We start from the raw sequence: 18155 nt of genomic DNA, 5'->3' as shown, positions 1-18155 counted from the left end.
TTACAAGTAATGCTACTCTTCACATCTATTTATCTCATTTTACATTGATTAAGTAGTTTTTCATGTCAGTTACTTAAAACACGTCACATCAATCGATATAAAATGAATGTCAAAATTAATATTATTACTCTTTTCTTATAAATAATCGTTATCTTAATTACCATGCATGCCCATAATCTTTTAATATCATTTACTTTTAGAGATAAGAATAGATAAAAACGTTAGAATTGAAGAAACTTGAACGATTAATGAGCTGGCTAATGTCCAACTCAAACTAATTAGGTTGATATTATTGAAAACCCTATAATGCCCTCACGTTTTGATCAAAATGTCGGAAGCACCCCCAAGTGACAACCTGGCAAGTGGCAACTGCAACTCATCAGGAGCTGGGCCGTATCTCATATAATTAAGAAGTCCGAAACAACGTCGTTTCACTACTTCCCAACTTCCCCTTTTGTCTTCATTAATTAACCACAACCAACCTCAGCCCAGCGCGTAAGAGAATCCCACCAATAACAGACTCCTATTTCGTAAAAGATCCAACACCATTGGTCCATCGGCCGAAGTACGCCGCCCACCCAATGAGGCGCGTGGATTAGCATAGAGGAATATTCTTATCTTGTCGGCTTTTATTAATTGTAATTATCTTTCCGTTTTAAAAAAAATCAATCATTATATATGTCTTTTGGATGAATATAAATATAATCATTATACTATTTTTTTCATATTTCTGAGTTAAATAGCGATAAAATTGAAAAGCAAGAGCAAAGTCTATCACATCGGAGATCAAATTCCCCAGTCGAAGCCTTAAGTTTTTCTTTGGATTTGTTGTATTTCTCGTTCACAATGGGGTTATGGGAAGCTTTTCTCAATTGGCTACGAAGGTAAAAAAAAGTCTCTTTCCCTCTCTCTTTTTGTTTGGATGGCGAGAAAGTGTAGGAAAAATTAAAGAATCGACTTTCGAGTTGTTCATTGTTTGGGAGCTGAGAAAATTGTACCTTCCACTCTGCTGAATCTAGTACTTACACGAAACATGGCAGTTCATGAAATTGATGATCTAGCTGTTTTCTTTTTTCCTTTTTTCCTTAGTTTTCTCAAGAACCAGATGGAAGGACATAATTCTTTTTCATATCTTCTTTTGGGCTCTGTTTGGTTTCCGAGAAAAAATAGAAGAAAGAATGAAGTTAAGAATATTTCGTATTCTGTTTTAGATTGTAAAGAAATTATTGGAATAGGAAAGATTTCCAGTTAGATTAGGCAAATACTATTCGGCCTGTTAACTTAGTTTATTTTTTCATATTTAAATAAAATAAATTCCAAATTTTGTTTCATATTCTGTTTCTACCTTTCTAGTTAACATTATAATATATTTTTTGATACATGTTGTTAGTTTTTTTTTTAAATAGGAAATTAAGGAAGTTTTTGGGTGGGTTATGTGATTGGTATCAGGAAGAAATTAAGTTGAGGAATGGTATTGAATATAAGCTTGGTCCGTGTTTAATGAATGTCCTTCGCATAAACCTGTGCATTGGTGGAGTTTCAGAAAGGATATGAAGAATAGGTAGGGGATATAAGAAGCGTTGAAGATAATTTGGCAGAGTACGAAGCTGCTATGTGAGAGGAAAACTTCAGTAGTTCAATGTCTTCTCGGTTCCTTCGTATTTATTATGCCTAAAGTTACTTAGTAAAAATGACAATAAATCTAGGGGTACCATATGAGAAAAATGTCAGGGCCAGGTACTCAATTGAGTCAATTCTTTTGTGTCTGAGTGGTGAAAATGTGCTGTTGAAAATTATTTCATGAAAATTTAAGTTTCCCTCCAATTTGAATATTTCAACTTTACCTCTATTTTTTCAATTACTCTTTGTCCCACATTGAAAAGCTACGAGTTTTTTGTATGCTTTATAAGCATTTATCTTGCTATTATACTAGATAGGATTTTAAATACACATTTGCTAGTTGTGTCACCCATGGTCGTCGTACTCATGCACACGTGTCGCTTAGTCCCTTTGAAACTTTAGACGCACTTCGCATGTACGCATCGTCGCATACGAGTTTATTGTTTACTTGTGTATTTTTTTTTTATGTGTACAACTGCTTTTCTAATAGTAATATTTTTTTGAATAATTAATTGTTTTCTCAACCATCAGAAACTATATTTTCTAACTGCTTTTTCAACAATCAGAAATTGTTTTTTCAACAGTTAGAAACTGCTGTAAACTATTTTTTGCAATTTATATAAAAAATATTTTTCCAGCATATTTTGGTGAATCTTTTTCATTCTCTTCTTCTTCTTCTTCTTCTTCTTCTTCTTCTCTTCTGTTATGGAATTTCTTATTCAGAGTAGTATTCAGAATTTGCAATCTACACACTACATTCGGGCAGTATTGTATCTTGAGGACATAATTGTTGTATTCTTTTTGGCAAAACTTATCGTTTAAGTGGAAGGCAATATTTGTCTAAGAGACAGATTAATATTCGTCTTACTGTTCAAGAATTCAGTGATTTTTCATACAGTTTTTATTTTTTGCTTTCTTCAATTTCTGTAGTTCCACATCTTTATTTCCAACAACATGTGCTTCTTTATATGGTTTTTTTTTTCTTCTTAATATTTCAGATAATTGAATGGACACTAGTGCTAAAGTAATATTTACCTATGTCCCCCCTTTGATAATGAACATAATTTCATTTGCTGAAACTCCTAAGCTTTGTTGTTCTCACTAGCATTTTTGCCTTTTCCTCAATGGAATTTTTATCCTTGGTATTTAATGGCTGGGTATGTGTGTTTGAGGTAGACTTTGTAGAATATTCTGATTCTGGTGCCAGTGTTTATTAGTTGCACACTATATAGTTGGGCGGAATGACTTGTTATGATTAAATTCAAGATTCTCTAGATTTTGCTTCCAGCCTGCCTTTATGCGTGGAATTGTTTGGTGTGATAATATGTTGCATATTTCATAGTTTAATTTGATAGGTCTACATTGCATTGAAAATTTAAGCAAACATTTTTCTTTTTCTTTTTCTTATTTTAGTCTCTTCTTCAAGCAAGAAATGGAGCTATCTTTAATAGGTCTTCAGAATGCTGGAAAAACATCACTTGTAAATGTTATTGCAGTAAGTAAACTGTTTATGAGTATTTTTTTATTTTTTTTTTTAAAAAAAAAAAAATTATTTTCCTCTCTTTCTTGGTTTGATGCTGATGGCAAAATTTCTGTTTTCGGAACTTCTTTCCAGACTGGTGGATACAGTGAAGATATGATCCCAACGGTGTGCAATCTTTCTCTTTGAATTGTTATTTACCTCTAATTTTCGCCATAGAAAGATGTCAATCTCCCTGAAAGCTTTTCATTGTATTGCCACAAGTTTCTGTTTAATCATCTTTTTGGACATCTCACTTTAGGCATTTATTTTTATCCACAGGTAGGATTTAATATGAGGAAGGTAACTAAAGGGAATGTCACAATAAAGTTGTGGGACCTTGGAGGTCAACCAAGATTTCGCAGTATGTGGGAGAGATACTGCCGTGCAGTTTCGGCTATTGTGTACGTCCCTTTTCTTTTTCCTTAACCTTGCTTGTGAACCTACAAGCTTCTTATTTTTTACTTATTTCTCTAGTAATTTTGAGATGACATTACTTATCCCCCCAAAAAAACAAAAAATAAGATGACATTGGTGTGTTTTATTCTTAATATCCTGTTATATGTGTTTTCTTCTTCTTGTTTAGTCTTTTCACACAAGACATCTTAATGAAGCTCTGGTGAGTCTTCTTGTCAGTTCTGGCTGGAAACCAAAACCGGTATTTTTTTTTTTTTTTTTGTTAAGGAGGAAATTTGGTTGCAAGTCTTTTGTGTGATGTTAATGTCCTCTAGCATTTTTCCGATGAAATTTTACCATGTTAGTGAATACATTGACTCACTTTTGCTCTCTCTCTCTCTCTCTCTCTCTCTCTCTCCCCTTTTTTAAAGCCATATGACCTGCAACTTTCACCATACAGCTCCATAGAGGTGGCTAATATCAATCTTCTTTTAATCGTCTTCTTCCTCCTATCCCTCCTTTCTGGCACTGCAGAATATTGAAATGCCATCACAGGCTCCTGAACGCACTTGTTAATATGCACTCTTGCAGTGAAGTACAGGGATTTGTTTTTCACCCATGTTCTGGTAAACACTGTTTTCTTTCCCTCTTCTTCTACTTGTTCCCGACGGCAGAGTACAATGATTAGATAATGTTGTTGAATTCAAAGTAAAATGCTAGTCTGCAGCTTAAGCTCCAACTATAACGCTTCATTGTTATCATTCCTTAAGTGGATGTCTTTTAGAAGGTTGGAAATAGAGGACATTCTTGAAAACTGAAGTTTTCTCATCTGTCATTGTGAAAACCTCAGTCTAGAAGCTTCTCTTCTTTCTTAAGGGGGTTTATGATTCATACTAGTGGATGTTTCCACGATGTCTTTTATAAGGTCTTGCAAAGAGAGGAAATTTATTTGAACCTACAGTTTTCTCCTCATAGAAAAGACTTTAGTCTCAAGATTCTTCTTTCTGAAAGGTTGTTTCTAATATTCATGAGCCTGCTATTGATCAATTTTTGTCCTCGGTAAAAGTGTGCGATTTCTAAATTTATGTTTTATGTTATTATTATTATTTACTATCATTTACACTTTTTTTGTGTTGGGGTTCTCAACCCGTGCAGGGGAGGGAGTGTTTCAAAAATTTCGGGAAAGATTCTATTAGTAACTGAGTTTGGTGTTACCATATGGCCTTATGTCTCGTAGGGCTTGCAAATAATGCTCGAAAATCCTACCATGACAATCGACCCAACCAAAAACTGACTGCCCTTTCCAGTGGTAGTCGGATCGGGGTCATGCAGCAAAATGAAAAACTGACATGATTGGGTCCAGGGTCAGTTTTGGGTGTCAAAAACTGACCCATACCCATCCAACCGTCAGTGTTTTACATGAGTTCTTTTTTTTTTTTCTTCCTTTCTTTCTAAGTGATATGGACTAATGTCGCCAAGCACAAAGGAAGGCGAGTTGATGGGTTTGAATTTTTCAAACCCTAGTTGCCTCCCTCTTCCAGAGAGACTCTCCCTCTTGCGTTCCTCCCCAGTTTGCCTCCCCCCCCCCCCCCCCCCTCTCTCTCTCTCTCTCTCTCACTCCAGTAAACCTAGACTAGCCTTCGCTTGCACCCTTCTCTTTGCCTCCAACACCATCTTCTTCTGTAGTGTTGGCAAGCCTAGCTTTTTTGCCCACTAGATCTCCCAAACCCATTTCTCCCTCAGTATTCAGTCCAGCTCCCTCTCCCCTGTCAACGATCTCCATGGAAACCTTGGGATCCTCACCCTATTCATGGTTGTCATATTTTTCAGTATCTCTGAGACCAACGAGCTCCTGTGTGTCCATCTTGCTCTCCACCATTCGAGCTAACAACGTGACATTGACGACAATCCAGTCTTAAATCGACAAGCTGAGATTTGCTGGAGACCATAGAAGCAGCTAACAGGAAGACTTGCCATCGGATCCCATTCATCAGATCTCCTAGTCTTCTTATTAGATCTTCAGTTTCACAACCTCATCGAGATACTTTATAATTACCAAATTACTACTTGCCACCTTTTTGACCAGTAAAAATCTGATTCTTTTCCTTTTTAGACATTTCTAATACCTTCATCAAGAATTAAAAACAATAATTATGCGTTTCCCTAGCCCATCCTTTACAACTTTTATGGCCAGCATCTTTGCCTTTTTCCTGTTTCTCTTCTTTCTATTATGGACATCAAGAAGAGCCAGTAAATTGCTTGTATTTTGGACACTGCCTCCAGAAGTTTGTGGTACATGGCCTGTGATCGGCCACCTCCATTTATTACGAGGCTTTTAAGTACCCCTTATAATCGTGGGTAACATGCCTGACAAGTATGGACTAATCCTCACTATGTGCTTGGGTATGCATGAAGCTCTGGTAGTAACCAAACGATCTGTGCATATTTGAATTTTAGGATCCTAGATAAAAGTAAATAAATTTTACATGGCTATGCACTTTTTCTTTTGTGATAATTTATTAAAAAAGCAAAAAGAGAATTTCCCAAGTGCACGTGAAGTATACCTTCTTCTTTTGTGTGTGTGTGTGTTTTTGTAATTGATTAGTTTAGATTATAGCTTGCCAATCCATTCTAGTTTTTTTATGTCCAACAATTTCTTGCCATGATTTTTGCTTGTTACAGGTATGTTGTGGATGCCGCTGATTATGAGAATGTACATGTCTCAAAAAGTGAACTTCATGACCTGTTGAGTAAGCCTTCACTTCATGGCATTCCCTTGCTGGTGCTGGGTAACAAGATTGACAAACCAGGAGCTTTGTCTAAAGAGAATCTGACAGAACAAATGTAAGTACAGAGCCTAGAAATCTTAAAATGGTTTGTTATTGGCCCATCAGAGAATTTTTTGCTGAATGACTAGTGCAGGTGCAGCTCCCCCCCCCCCCCCCCCCCCCAATGTAACGTTTGCTTATAGGTCCATTGCATAAAAAATTAACTAACCTGTTCTTAGACCCAAAACAAGAGAGATTCCCCTCCCCAATTTTGACCAGCTACAAAATATTAATATTTCTCATATTTTATCCAGTAGCGTTAAGGATAGAGGACATATTAAATAGTGCAAACAAATAGAGTAATGCTACTATTCACACCTATTAACACTAACTGACGTGGCGTGCTTTAAGTGGCTTTTCATGTCAATCACTTAAAAACAAAAAACAAAAGAAAAGCCACTTAAAACACGTCACATCAGTCAGTGTCAAGTTGGTGTGAAGAGTATCATTACTCTAACAAATATTTATTAAGTGCCAATCTATGTGTTAGGTTCCAATTAGGCTTTTAAGTTTTTCTTTTTGTTCTTTTTTCTTTTTTTTCCTTCGTAAATTCTTTGTAGTGTTGAAAATGGTGTTCCACCATGCAGGGGGCTCAAGTCAATTACGGATAGGGAAGTTTGTTGCTTCATGATTTCTTGCAAGAACTCTGCCAACATTGATACAGTTATTGAATGGCTTGTAAAGCATTCTAAATCAAAGAATTGAGGCTCAGCTTCAGCTTCAGCTTCTGTTCCTTTCACGCTGCTATTCATCACAATTAGAAGAGAGTGGATTTGAGGCTGGTAGAAGTGATTTCTGCCGTTTTCTCTAACTAGGTTTACTGATCAGTCTGACCATCCTCTTTCTCTCCTTGGTTTCAGTTACATTATTTAGATAACATCTGGGTTCTGGTGCAGGTCGTCTTGATTTTGGAACACAATGATTGGCATTTCTTGTATATATTATGATTGGTGTGTATTGTAATGTAAACATGCTACAAGTCTTGTGGTTTTGGAAGGAATAATGGCTTTTATGTATTCTCTTTTATTTTTTTAGGCGGCCTTTATGTATTTGGACGAGTTTTACCTTCTTGCTCTTTTGGTTATGGTGGATCAGTTCCACTTCAGGCTGGCAGGTTTTGATGGGGTTTGTTGTATTTGATCTCATAGTGTATGTATGAACTTTCAGATTGCTACACGAACAATCGGGTATTTAAATGGAGTTGGTGACTTAATTGAATTACCTTAAGCATTTCTTTTTTCCCTTGTTGTGTGAACTTTGATTCCCTTTTCACAACGGAAGGTGCCAACTAGGCCAACTGGCGTCGGTGGCCTTTGCACCAAATTGCGAGCTTCCGCTTATAAAAGTGTTCACGCAGGGGCTGGGCAACGAAATTTGTGGGTCTGATTTGTACCTTTTATTTTACACTAGTTAAAAATGTTCTCCGAGTCAATAGCATCACATGGGCCATTTCTATTGGTCCAACTTCTGTCGGCTTGAATATGGCTTTTCCGGGATTTGGATTGGTTGCAATTAGCTGTTAGAATTGCATACAATATGGGCAGCTACTGTGAGAGGGCAGTTGGGTCTCTCATCGTGTTCGGACAGCTAATGTGAGAGAGCAAGTAGACTACTCACCTGTTCAAGCCGTCCGACTAAGTATCCAATCAAGTAAGGGGCCCACCTGCCCACTTACATAAGCTGCCCGCATGCAGTATTGCATGCACTCGATTTCATAGCCATGCTCTTGCCTTCATTGGAGTCTCTTGTCCTATTTTCCTAGTGTGTTTTTGAATTTAATAGTTAAATTTGTTCCTCGTAAGACAGAAGATCTTAAATATATAAAACTCTTTCATTTTTGGTACTCAAAACCAGTTTTGAGTACAAAAATATAAACTTGGGTATGGTTCCAAAGAAGGCCTAATAAAAACCAATGTATATATATGATTTCAGGCCTCAGACGACCCAATTTTAAGGTACTCTAGTTTAGTGCCTCTGATCTTTCTTCATGCTCAGTTTGTCTGCCTAGAAGTTGGAGGAAAAGAAGTATCTAAAAGCTTATGTCAAAATTTTCTCTCTTCTTCTCAGTATGATTTCTCAACCAAGTGAGATGTAAAGGTTGGATCCTTTTTTGTGCCATTTTAAGATTAATCAAAACTTACCATGTCTTGCTTTGGTATCAGTTGCTGCAGTCAGTGTGAATGTTAGTGTATGATATTCTCATTCTCTGAAGTTCAAACTTATGAGATGCCCTTTCCAAAAATACCTTTTATATCAGGATGTGCAGCAATGCTATACAACTTCAAGGCTTTGGCTTCTTGTTGCTTACCTTCCTGATGGAATTTGTGTTGAAAGATTGATGTAAGAGAACAATTAGGTGAAATGCCATTATCTAAGAACCTTTTGCATGTGGGGCGTTGGAGGTAAATAAAGGATGACAGATTTTGGGTTTCTTTAACTTTCTTCCCTATCTCCTCTTCCTTGACATCAGCGTCTGTTGAAATCTAATTCATTACTTTATTCACTGATGAAGATTCTTGGCAGTTGTCAGCAATAAGATATTTGCATTTGGGTATATTGAAACCCTTAATTGCAGGTCTTAACATGGGTAAGGACTTTTTTGCTTAGTTTATTTCAATAAAATATTAAAAATTGAACTGAAACTAGTGAACATAAATAATGATCAATGGTGGGGCATTCCGAGAATCGAACTCGGGACCTCTCGCACCCAAAGCGAGAATCATACCACTAGACCAAATGCCCTGTTGACAATTTAGCTTAAATAGACTATTCACATCCTAAATATTTGTTAGTATTTCATATTGACAACATTCTGGTTGATAAAAACATTTTATGTAACGGTTGCTTTTAATAGGATTATCGGTTCTATTCAGAGTCTTCAAGTAATATGGACAGTATCTCATTTCAATCCATGTGACTGGTCACAAGTTTTTAAAAAATGTCCATGAAAATTCCATGCAGTTTCCAAGTCAGAACAACCGATTTCTGTGCAACAGTCTGGACGGGCCTTTGAAGGCATTCGGACGCCCCGCAGTGTCTAGAAACTTCAGCATTGCAGCCGTCCGGACGACTGAACAACACTGTCCGGACGTTAGGTCAAGCTACTTCAAGTTCGATACTGAGTTGGATTTCAGTCGACACTATTTGGGAAGTTTCTGCCAGACGCTCGGACGACGTGGCAACACGTCCGAACGCTACCCACCGTTCCAGAATATTCCATGTTTCCTTTACGGACGCGGAAATGAGTGACAGTGAAGACCATCTAGACGCTCGACCAAACCGTCCGGACATGGTCCTATTATGGGAAGAATCGCACTATTCTGGAAAGGCGGTCACAAAAGACCGTCCAGACGAGGCTAACTTCCGTTTGGACGCCAACTCGCTAGAGTTCAATTTTGAGTAGAATTAGGTTTTCTATAAGCCTATAAATAGATGGCTCTAGGCTTGTTATTTGTAAGAATTCAGTATAGAATTTCATAGTGCTTAGAGATGGTGTTTATGGAGAATTGAAGATCCGCTAGCTCTCTAACCGTTGCCAGTATGTGGTCTTTGTTTCGTATGAAGTCTATCTTAGAGGTCAGCCCGAAGGTAAAGGATTCTATTAAAGATCCTTTCAAGTATGAGACTTGGTTGGGAAGCGTTCACGATGGGCTTCGTGTCAGAGTTAAAAGTATGACTACTGCATCAGAAGTATGTGAGTACAAGTGTCTTGTAACTAGCTTTATCTTTAGTATAGTAAATATCCTGAGTTTGGCTACCCTATAGTGGTTTTTCTCTTAAAAGAGTTTTCACTTCGTCAATAAATATCTTGTCTCTTTTATTTTCCGCATTTAACATATTTTGTTGCACACAAACACACACTTGGTAATTTAGAAGTCATTATTTATTTTTCAACATTCATAAAACCTGTCCACCTATTAGTAAGTATGCGGGTTCATTTGGCAATGCCTTTTTGGATAGGTTTCCTTCTCCCCCCACCCCCCCCCCCCCCCCCCCCCCCCCCCCCCAGCAAAAAACAAAAGCATTACCAAGCTCAATATGCAAAACACTAAAAAACATCTCTCTACTCTCTCTCTCTCTCAAAAAAAAAACCTCTACAAAATAAATAAATACCCCCATTTTGCTTTGAGTAAGGGAGGAATGAAGAACCTCTCCCAACCTAATGTCTCTCCCACCAGCCTCCTTAAACTGGTATTTATCTTTTGCTACTTTTCTCTTTTGTCTTTTTTTTTTTCTTTTCTTTTTTTCTGGGTTTTTGGAGGTCAAATCTATATCCATCAATCATTCTCTATCATCCACGCGTCTCTCCACCACTTTCACCGATCTACTCTTTCCCACCCTATAGCCTTTGTCCAATGTGTGTTCCATATGCACCACCACTACCATTGATCTTTTACAACAGATTTTGGTTTCCTGGCTCTCTTCCTAAGAGCCCTTTTAATCCATCAAAATTTTCAGATCCAGTTTCTATGCTTCAACAAAATTTGTTCTTGTTGGGCTTCTGTCTCACCGCCCTAAAAAGAGGTCCCTCAGCTTCTGTATATAGAGAAATGATCTTTTTTACATCTCTTATACATCTCATGTACATCTCTTATTTAAGTCAATCATTGAATCTGTAGGGCCTACATGTGAATCCTACAGATCAAATAGTTAATTTAAAAAAGAGATGTACATGAGATGTATAAAATATGTATGTGTATCATGTCTCCTGTATATATATATATCTCTTAATCTCTTCATTTTCCATGAAAGCTAGACATGAGCTAAGTTTATCAGGAGTTCTATGGTTAGCAGTAGCACAGTCAATTTCCACCGAGGACCACTACAACCATATCCACTAGCAGCATTCCCATTTGCCTCTTCCACCAAGGAGGATTCCCTCCGCAGCCGTGGGTGGTTGGCTATCAAGATTGGGTTTTTCCTTTTGTCTATTTGTATTTGTTGCTGTATTGTTTGTAGTTCATTGTTATGCTTGTTTATAAATTTCTTTTAAAACAAAAAAAAAACAAAAAAAAAAAAAAAAAAAAAATCAGAAATCTTTCAAAAATACTTTCACCTTTATGTGACATCACAACCAAAAAAAAAAAAAAAAAAAACATCTTCTAAAACTTTTGCCAGAGGAACCCACAAATATGGAGGTTTGTTATCTCATATTTTAGAGGGAGAGGCACTTTGGTTTTGGTTAATATGTAGCCAAGAAAACAAAGATTTAACCGTTTTATTGTATGCATTGGAAAAAGCATGTTAAGACAGCTGGAAATTAGAATAAGGTCCACTGGTTCAACCTACAAGCACTATCCCAGCTTATGTACATGCCCCCAAAGTCTTGCAAAATGGGTCATTTCATCCTCAAAAAGCTTTCCCATTGATGATTTTGCCCTAATAGGGGGAATGATCCTTCCTTCTAGCTCCTCTTTTCGTTTATTGTCTTCTCCATACACACAAAAAAATTAAAAAAAAAATTAAACATTAAACATTAAAATTTTAAATTTATTTTTAAAAAAATATACTTTAATAAAAAGAAGATTGTTACATGGTGTGCTTGGGCTAATTATGGTCCATGTTAAATGGGATTCATTTTAGCTTTAGGCCAAGTAATTGGCCTATTAGCCCCAGTTTCAAAGAGTGTCAGTACTAGTAAGAGCCTTAACAGTATTATACCCAATGAAAGCCAATTCAAGCAGCCCGACAAAGAAGGCAGGTGTGAAGCTTACCTTCCCAAAACTGTTTCTAGCTGTACTTCGAATGGTCTAAAGTAGGTGGGCCCTACACCAGCCCTCTTTTTTTTTTTTTTTTTTTTTTTTTTTTTTTTTTGGAAACACCTACACCTGCCCTCTCTGTTGGTTAATGAACACCTCAACTTATAATGACAGATTTTGGGTTTCTTCCCCATCTCCCCTTCCTTGATATCAGCATCTGTTTGAAATCTAATTCATTACTTTATTCACTGATGAAGATTCTTGTCAGCAATAATATATTTCTATTTAGATATATTGAAACTCTATTCAGTTCTTAAACTTGGGTAAGGTCACTTTTGCTTAGTTTATTTTAATAAATATAAACAATTGAATTGAAAACTAGTGAACAACATAAACAATGATGAATGGGGCATTCCAGGATTCTTGTCAGCAATAAAATGTATTTGGATATATTGAAACCCTTTGCAGTTCTTAACTTGGGTAAGGTCTTTTTTGCTTAGTTTATTTTAATAAATATTAAAAATTGATTTGAAAACTAGTGAACAACATAAACAATGATCAATGGGGCATTCCGAGAATCGAACTCGGGACCTCTCGCACCCAAAGCGAGAATCATACCACTAGACCAAATGCCCTTTTGATAATTTAGTTTAAATAGCCTAATGACACTCTAAATATTCATAAAACATGTCTACCCATTAGTAAAAATCCGGGCTTGTTTGGCAATTCGTTTTTGGATATTTTTTTACCTTTTAGCAAAAAAGCAAAAATATTAACAAGCAACTTAAAATATAAAACACTCAAAAACATCTCTCTATTCTCTCTCTAAAAAAAAAAAAAAAAAACCTCTGCAAAATAAATACCCCCATTTTCCTCCGATCTAGGGAGGAGGGGGAAGAACCTCCTTCCAACCTGATGCTTTCCCTACCAGCCTCCTTAAACTGGTATTTATATTTCGTTACTTTTATCTTTTTGTCTAGGTATTTGAAGATCAAATCTATGTCCATACATCCATCATCCTCATCCATGTGTATCTTCACCACTTTCATCGATATGCTGTTTTCCACCCAATAGCCTCCGTCCCGGCATGTGTTTCACACGCGCCACCACTACCATGGGTCTTTTACAACAAATGTATGGTTTCTTGGCTCTCTTTCGAATAGTCATTTATGTCCTTAAAAAATTTCAAATTTTTGCACTTCAACAAAATTTGTACTTGGGCTATTGCCTTACCGCCCTAGAAATAGGTCTCTCAGGTTCTGTATATATATATATATACCTCTTAGTCTCTCCATTTCTCTTAGAAGTTGGACAGGAGCTAAGTTTATTTGGAATTCTCTTGTTAGCACTCTTAATTTCCACCAAAGGCCACTGCAACTACATTAGCTGGCAGCATTCTCATTCGCCTCTTCCACCAGCGAGGACTCCCTCTGCGATAGTTTGGTTAGCTGTCAAGATTAGGTTTTTCCTTACATCGTTTGTATTTGGATCCTTTTTTTTTGCTATATTGTTTGTAGTTCATTGTTTTACTTATTTATAGTTTTAAAAAAAAAAAACAAAAAACAAAAAACAAAAAAAACACACACACACAAAACACTCAAAACTACTTTCACCTTTATATCACATCACAACCAAAAACACAAAAAACATCCCTTAAAAAGTTTTGCGGAACCAGCAAATATGGAGGTTTGTTATCTCATATTTTAGAGGAGAGGCACTTTGGTTTTGGTTAATCTATAGCCAAGAAAAGAAAGATTAAGCGTTTTGTTGTATGTATTGGAAAAGCATGTTAAGACACTCCTGGAAATTAGAATAAGGTCCACTGGTTCAGCCTACAAGAACGATCCCAGCTTATCTATAGTTGTATATGCCCTCAAAGTCTTGCAAAATGGGTCATTTCCTCCTCAAAAAAGCTTTCCATTGATGATTTTGTCCTAATAGTGGGAATGATCCTTCCTTCTAGCTCCTTTTTTGCTTTCTTGTCTTCCCCATATATATATATATATATATTAAAAACAAAATTTAATTAAAAGATGAAGGTAACATGGTGCATGTGCTTGGGCTAATTATGGTCCATATTAAATGGGATTTCATTTTACCTTTGGGCCAGGTTATATGCCTATTAGCCCTAGTTTGAAAGAGTGTCAGTATCTCGCTGGACTTTAACAGTAATATACCCAATGAAAGAGCTTTAGTCAAGCTCATTGTGGGTGATGATTACATTTATCCGCCCAATGAAGTCCTAGATGTGGATGATGATTGACTGCAATTCGGTCGAGGCGGGTGTGGAGCCTACTTGCACAGGGTTGTTTCGAGCTGTTTAGGGTAGGTGAACCCTACAACCACCCTCTCTATTGGGACTACCCAAATTGACCAACTCCAATCCCCTAATGCTCAAACCATTTTCAGCCAAAAGAAAGAAAGACCAATCACGACCATTATTTTAAAAAATAAAATAAAATCTAGACCTTTCTTTTTGTTTCAGACACCTTAATTATGAGAAACCATCCTGAAGAACCGAAGAAATGAGAGAAAAAGAGAAGAAAAAAGAACATACATACTCTCCATCAAATGTAGTAGTAACTAGTAAGAAAGAAGGAAGCCAAATAGGAATCCAGATGGGCACGCCATGATGAAATTAAACAATCAAAAGCCTTAGACCCACCATCTTTTGAAAAAGAAAATCTCATTCTCGATTATCTACCCACAAAATCAACAACAGTTGATGATGAGTCAGCTCCCTAATCTTCTTTTTACTCGTTTGATTAGATAGGGGAGCTTCCTAATCTTCCTATTTAATAAAACCTCACCATAATTAAAGGCGTTTTTTCATCATGATAATTAAAAGTCATCATGAAATTAATAATCACCACCTACAACTTCAAATCCTATCATTTGACATGGTATCATATTCATCCTGTAATTTTTTTTCTTTCTTAATATTTGTTTTCTCCGATGATGAAACCTAACTCGCTGCCTAAAATAAGTTTAGATATTTTGGTACGAGTAATGTTAGAAATTATATTTTTATTCTACTACCATTCTGACCCTGTTGAAATGGTAGTGCCGGTAACCCTTGAATCAACCCTTGTTAGAAAAAATAAAAAAAATAAATAAATAATAATAAATAAATAAATAAATTCAAAGGCTGACCGACACTGCTATGCCATCAAAGTTGGACAGTAGTAAAATAAAAGTGTGATTTCTAGCATTACTCTTTTGGTACACATGCTATCTCCTATTTCCACAAGAAAAAAGAAATGCAAAAGTAATAGTTTTAACTTTCAAGCAAAGGTGTATGTCAACACAGAGACATCATTTTGTTGGCTGGATTTTTTAGTGGCAACTGTCTGTATTTGTATAAGTCTTCAAGACTCATGTTGAATGTTCACCTTTATGGCGTTTGATGTTGTAATGTTGGTTTAATTAATGAAAGTTTAACTTTCCCTCCCAAAAAAAAAAAAAAAAAAAAAAAAAAACTGGAGGACTCTTGTGAATCTGTGATGAACGAGAAGTATCACAAAAATGCTAAAGTTATACATGGTTAACTAATTTAGGGCATTAGTTTGGGAAAATGGATCCAATGCGAATAATGTACCTAACATAATTAAAATATATAACTGTACTAAAAAAAAGAAGAAAAAAAGTGGGGGAGGAGCCTGACAGCCTACGTTGTTAAAATGGGATGTTTGGCATGAGGTAGCTTTAAATCCGGACAAAATGATTGCTAAATGGCCACCATTCCCATCAATTAATCTATAAATTTGGTTTCATGTCACTTGCAATTCACTGCAACCCACAATTCTCTCACACTGCTTTTCATCTCTAGCCATTGATAAAGTTGTAGAAGAGAGAAGGAAAGAAGCAGAGAGAGAGCAAGAAAGGAAGAAAATAGGTGCAAAATAATCCCCCAAGGGTTGGTGTGGAGGCAATGGCCACCTTTGCAGGAACCACACAGAAGTGCACGGCCTGTGAGAAGACGGTGTACCTGGTTGACAAGTTAGCGGCCGATAACCGGGTCTACCACAAGGCCTGCTTCCGATGCCACCACTGCAGGGGCACCCTCAAGGTAACACTAGCTTACGAGTATACATATTTTTGTTTTGCTTGGCTAACAAGGAAAAGATTAGGAAAGGGAAGAAGGGAAGAGTTCATTATCATCATCTTCTTGCATGGATCATGTACCTTTTTCCCCATTTTTTATGCATCTACTTTGAACCCTTGTTTTCTCCATTTGCAGCTAAGCAACTACTGTTCTTTCGAGGGGGTCCTATACTGCAGGCCTCATTATGATCAACTCTTCAAGCGAACTGGCAGCCTGGACAAGAGCTTTGAAGGTCAAATTTTTCCTTCTGGATTCGAATACATAATTTTCCACTTGTCTACGCTGCCTTATTATGACACTAAATTCGTTCTTCTTTCTTCTATATATTCTTTCAGGAACACCCAAAATCTTGAAACCTGAAAAACATGTTGAGGTAACTCTTCCTAAACCACATTCTCAACTTGCTCAACCCTAAAAAATAAGCATTACACTCACCTTACTGATATGCTAACTTGACCCGGCTATTAACAGAGCACGAAGGCAGTCTCAAATTTGTTCGGGGGCACCAGAGAGAAATGTGTGGGGTGCAATAAGACAGTTTATCCAATTGAGAAGGTAACAACCATAGAATACATTTAAGAATGATCAGCATTTATGTTTTACGTCTAAAATACATCAAGCATTCATCAAAGAAACAGCAGCCTTTGTGATTAAACTTTTAATGCTCATGTACAATTTTTCTGCAATTCTCAAGGGTTTTTAAGGTTTCAGGACATGATCATTTTGCTTCAGCCAAAACCAAAATGGTATGTGTTATAGTGTAAAAATGTAATTGAAAATGGATGGCATATTAATGATGTTTACTTCCTTGAAGGTTACGGTTAATGGGACTGCATACCATAGGAGCTGCTTCAAATGCACCCATGGAGGTTGCACCATAAGCCCATCCAACTACATTGCCCATGAAGGAAAGCTCTACTGCAAGCACCACCACATCCAACTCTTCAAGGAGAAAGGGAACTACAGCCAACTTGAGAGCGACCGAGAAAAGAATCTAATGTCTGAGAAAGTCACAGCTGTGGAAATTGCTGCTGAATCATAACCATTTCAATAACTTCTCATGTAGCACCCACCCTTCCCCTATAGTTTGAAATGGTGTCTTGCTTGTAAAATAAGGTCTGTCTTATGAACTTCCGTCATAAAACTTGTGGACTTTCAGATGTGCTGTTGTGGATTTGATTTGGAAAGTTGAGTTCTTGTAAAATGTCCCTGTTGTGATGTGTTTCATGCCTTCAGCATCTGCATACAATATGAAGTTTTCCCGCGGCTTGAAATATCATGTAGAGTCATTACTAGTATATCTAATTATGTTTTAAGTACAATTGAGCAGCTCCTCATGATATCAGATTTCGTTCTTTCTACTACTTTTTTTTTTTTTTTTGTTCTTTTTTTGTTAAAATTTTGTTTTGTTTGGTCAATAATTGATACAGTTAAAAACACGGGAAACCTTAGAATCAGACTAATGAATCAAAAATACTTAATGGTGATTTACAAAAGAGGCTAGAGTACTGAGGACACATTGCAATTGAGCAGACAAAAGATGCAGAGCATAATTAAAAACATTGATAATGAATGCAGTTCCACTCTAGAGATGTAATCATGTAAGAAGCAAACACTCAAGTGAAATAATTACCTAATTTCTGAAGTCCGTCAATAATATTTCTTTGCTGTTCTTTCTGGCTTCTGCTATGAGGACCCATATCCACCATGTGCATTGTGCACACAATTGCTCATCGTCATAGTTTCAACATCAACTTTTTCAAGTTATAGGACCTGTACACCACTTCTGCCGCTCCACAAACACGAGTAGGATTGTGTGACACAAATTTTGTCAAAAAAAAATTGGGCCCTTATGTGACCAGAGTCTTGTATTGACTCCCTCAGTCCATGTGAGGCAGAAGTCAAGTAAGCAAAGAGGGCAGGCACAGGTCAGGTTAACTTGAATTGGGAAGAAATTGGTGGGGACTTTCTTTAATGACAATCTTCCA

At 36.7% G+C, this 18155-nt stretch overlaps 2 protein-coding genes and 2 non-coding genes across 5 annotated transcripts; 2 read left to right on the top strand and 2 right to left on the bottom strand.

The window, feature by feature from the left end:
* Positions 1–715: 715 nt before the first annotated feature.
* LOC133882486 (ADP-ribosylation factor-like protein 8a) lies at positions 716–7584 on the top strand. Of its 2 annotated transcripts, XR_009902674.1 has the most exons (7): positions 716–884; positions 3034–3115; positions 3236–3268; positions 3422–3543; positions 6218–6379; positions 6951–7178; positions 7260–7584. XR_009902674.1 is itself a non-coding variant. In XM_062321673.1 (6 exons), exons 1-6 carry the CDS (start codon positions 847–849, stop codon positions 7066–7068), a joined length of 555 nt encoding a protein of 184 aa, XP_062177657.1. In that variant the 5' UTR covers positions 716–846; the 3' UTR covers positions 7069–7584. The 2 variants fall into 2 exon arrangements, 1 of the variants encoding a protein (XP_062177657.1); XM_062321673.1 differs by having other exon boundaries at positions 6951–7584.
* A 1449-nt stretch (positions 7585–9033) lies between these two features.
* Positions 9034–9105, bottom strand: TRNAP-UGG (transfer RNA proline (anticodon UGG)). The gene has a single exon. It is a non-coding gene; the product is annotated as a tRNA-Pro (tRNA).
* A 3520-nt stretch (positions 9106–12625) lies between these two features.
* TRNAP-UGG (transfer RNA proline (anticodon UGG)) lies at positions 12626–12697 on the bottom strand. The gene has a single exon. It is a non-coding gene; the product is annotated as a tRNA-Pro (tRNA).
* Positions 12698–15836: 3139 nt separating this feature from the next.
* On the top strand, positions 15837–17443 carry LOC133881442 (LIM domain-containing protein WLIM1-like). The gene is made up of 5 exons (XM_062320372.1): positions 15837–16131; positions 16303–16399; positions 16503–16540; positions 16639–16722; positions 16982–17443. Exons 1-5 carry the CDS (start codon positions 15994–15996, stop codon positions 17207–17209), a joined length of 585 nt encoding a protein of 194 aa, XP_062176356.1. The 5' UTR covers positions 15837–15993; the 3' UTR covers positions 17210–17443.
* The last annotated feature ends 712 nt before the right edge of the window (positions 17444–18155 follow it).

The sequence above is a fragment of the Alnus glutinosa genome, chromosome 11, assembly GCF_958979055.1.
Source record: "Alnus glutinosa chromosome 11, dhAlnGlut1.1, whole genome shotgun sequence".
NCBI lineage: Eukaryota > Viridiplantae > Streptophyta > Magnoliopsida > Fagales > Betulaceae > Alnus > Alnus glutinosa.
This window is presented reverse-complemented; position numbering and strand designations above follow the sequence as displayed.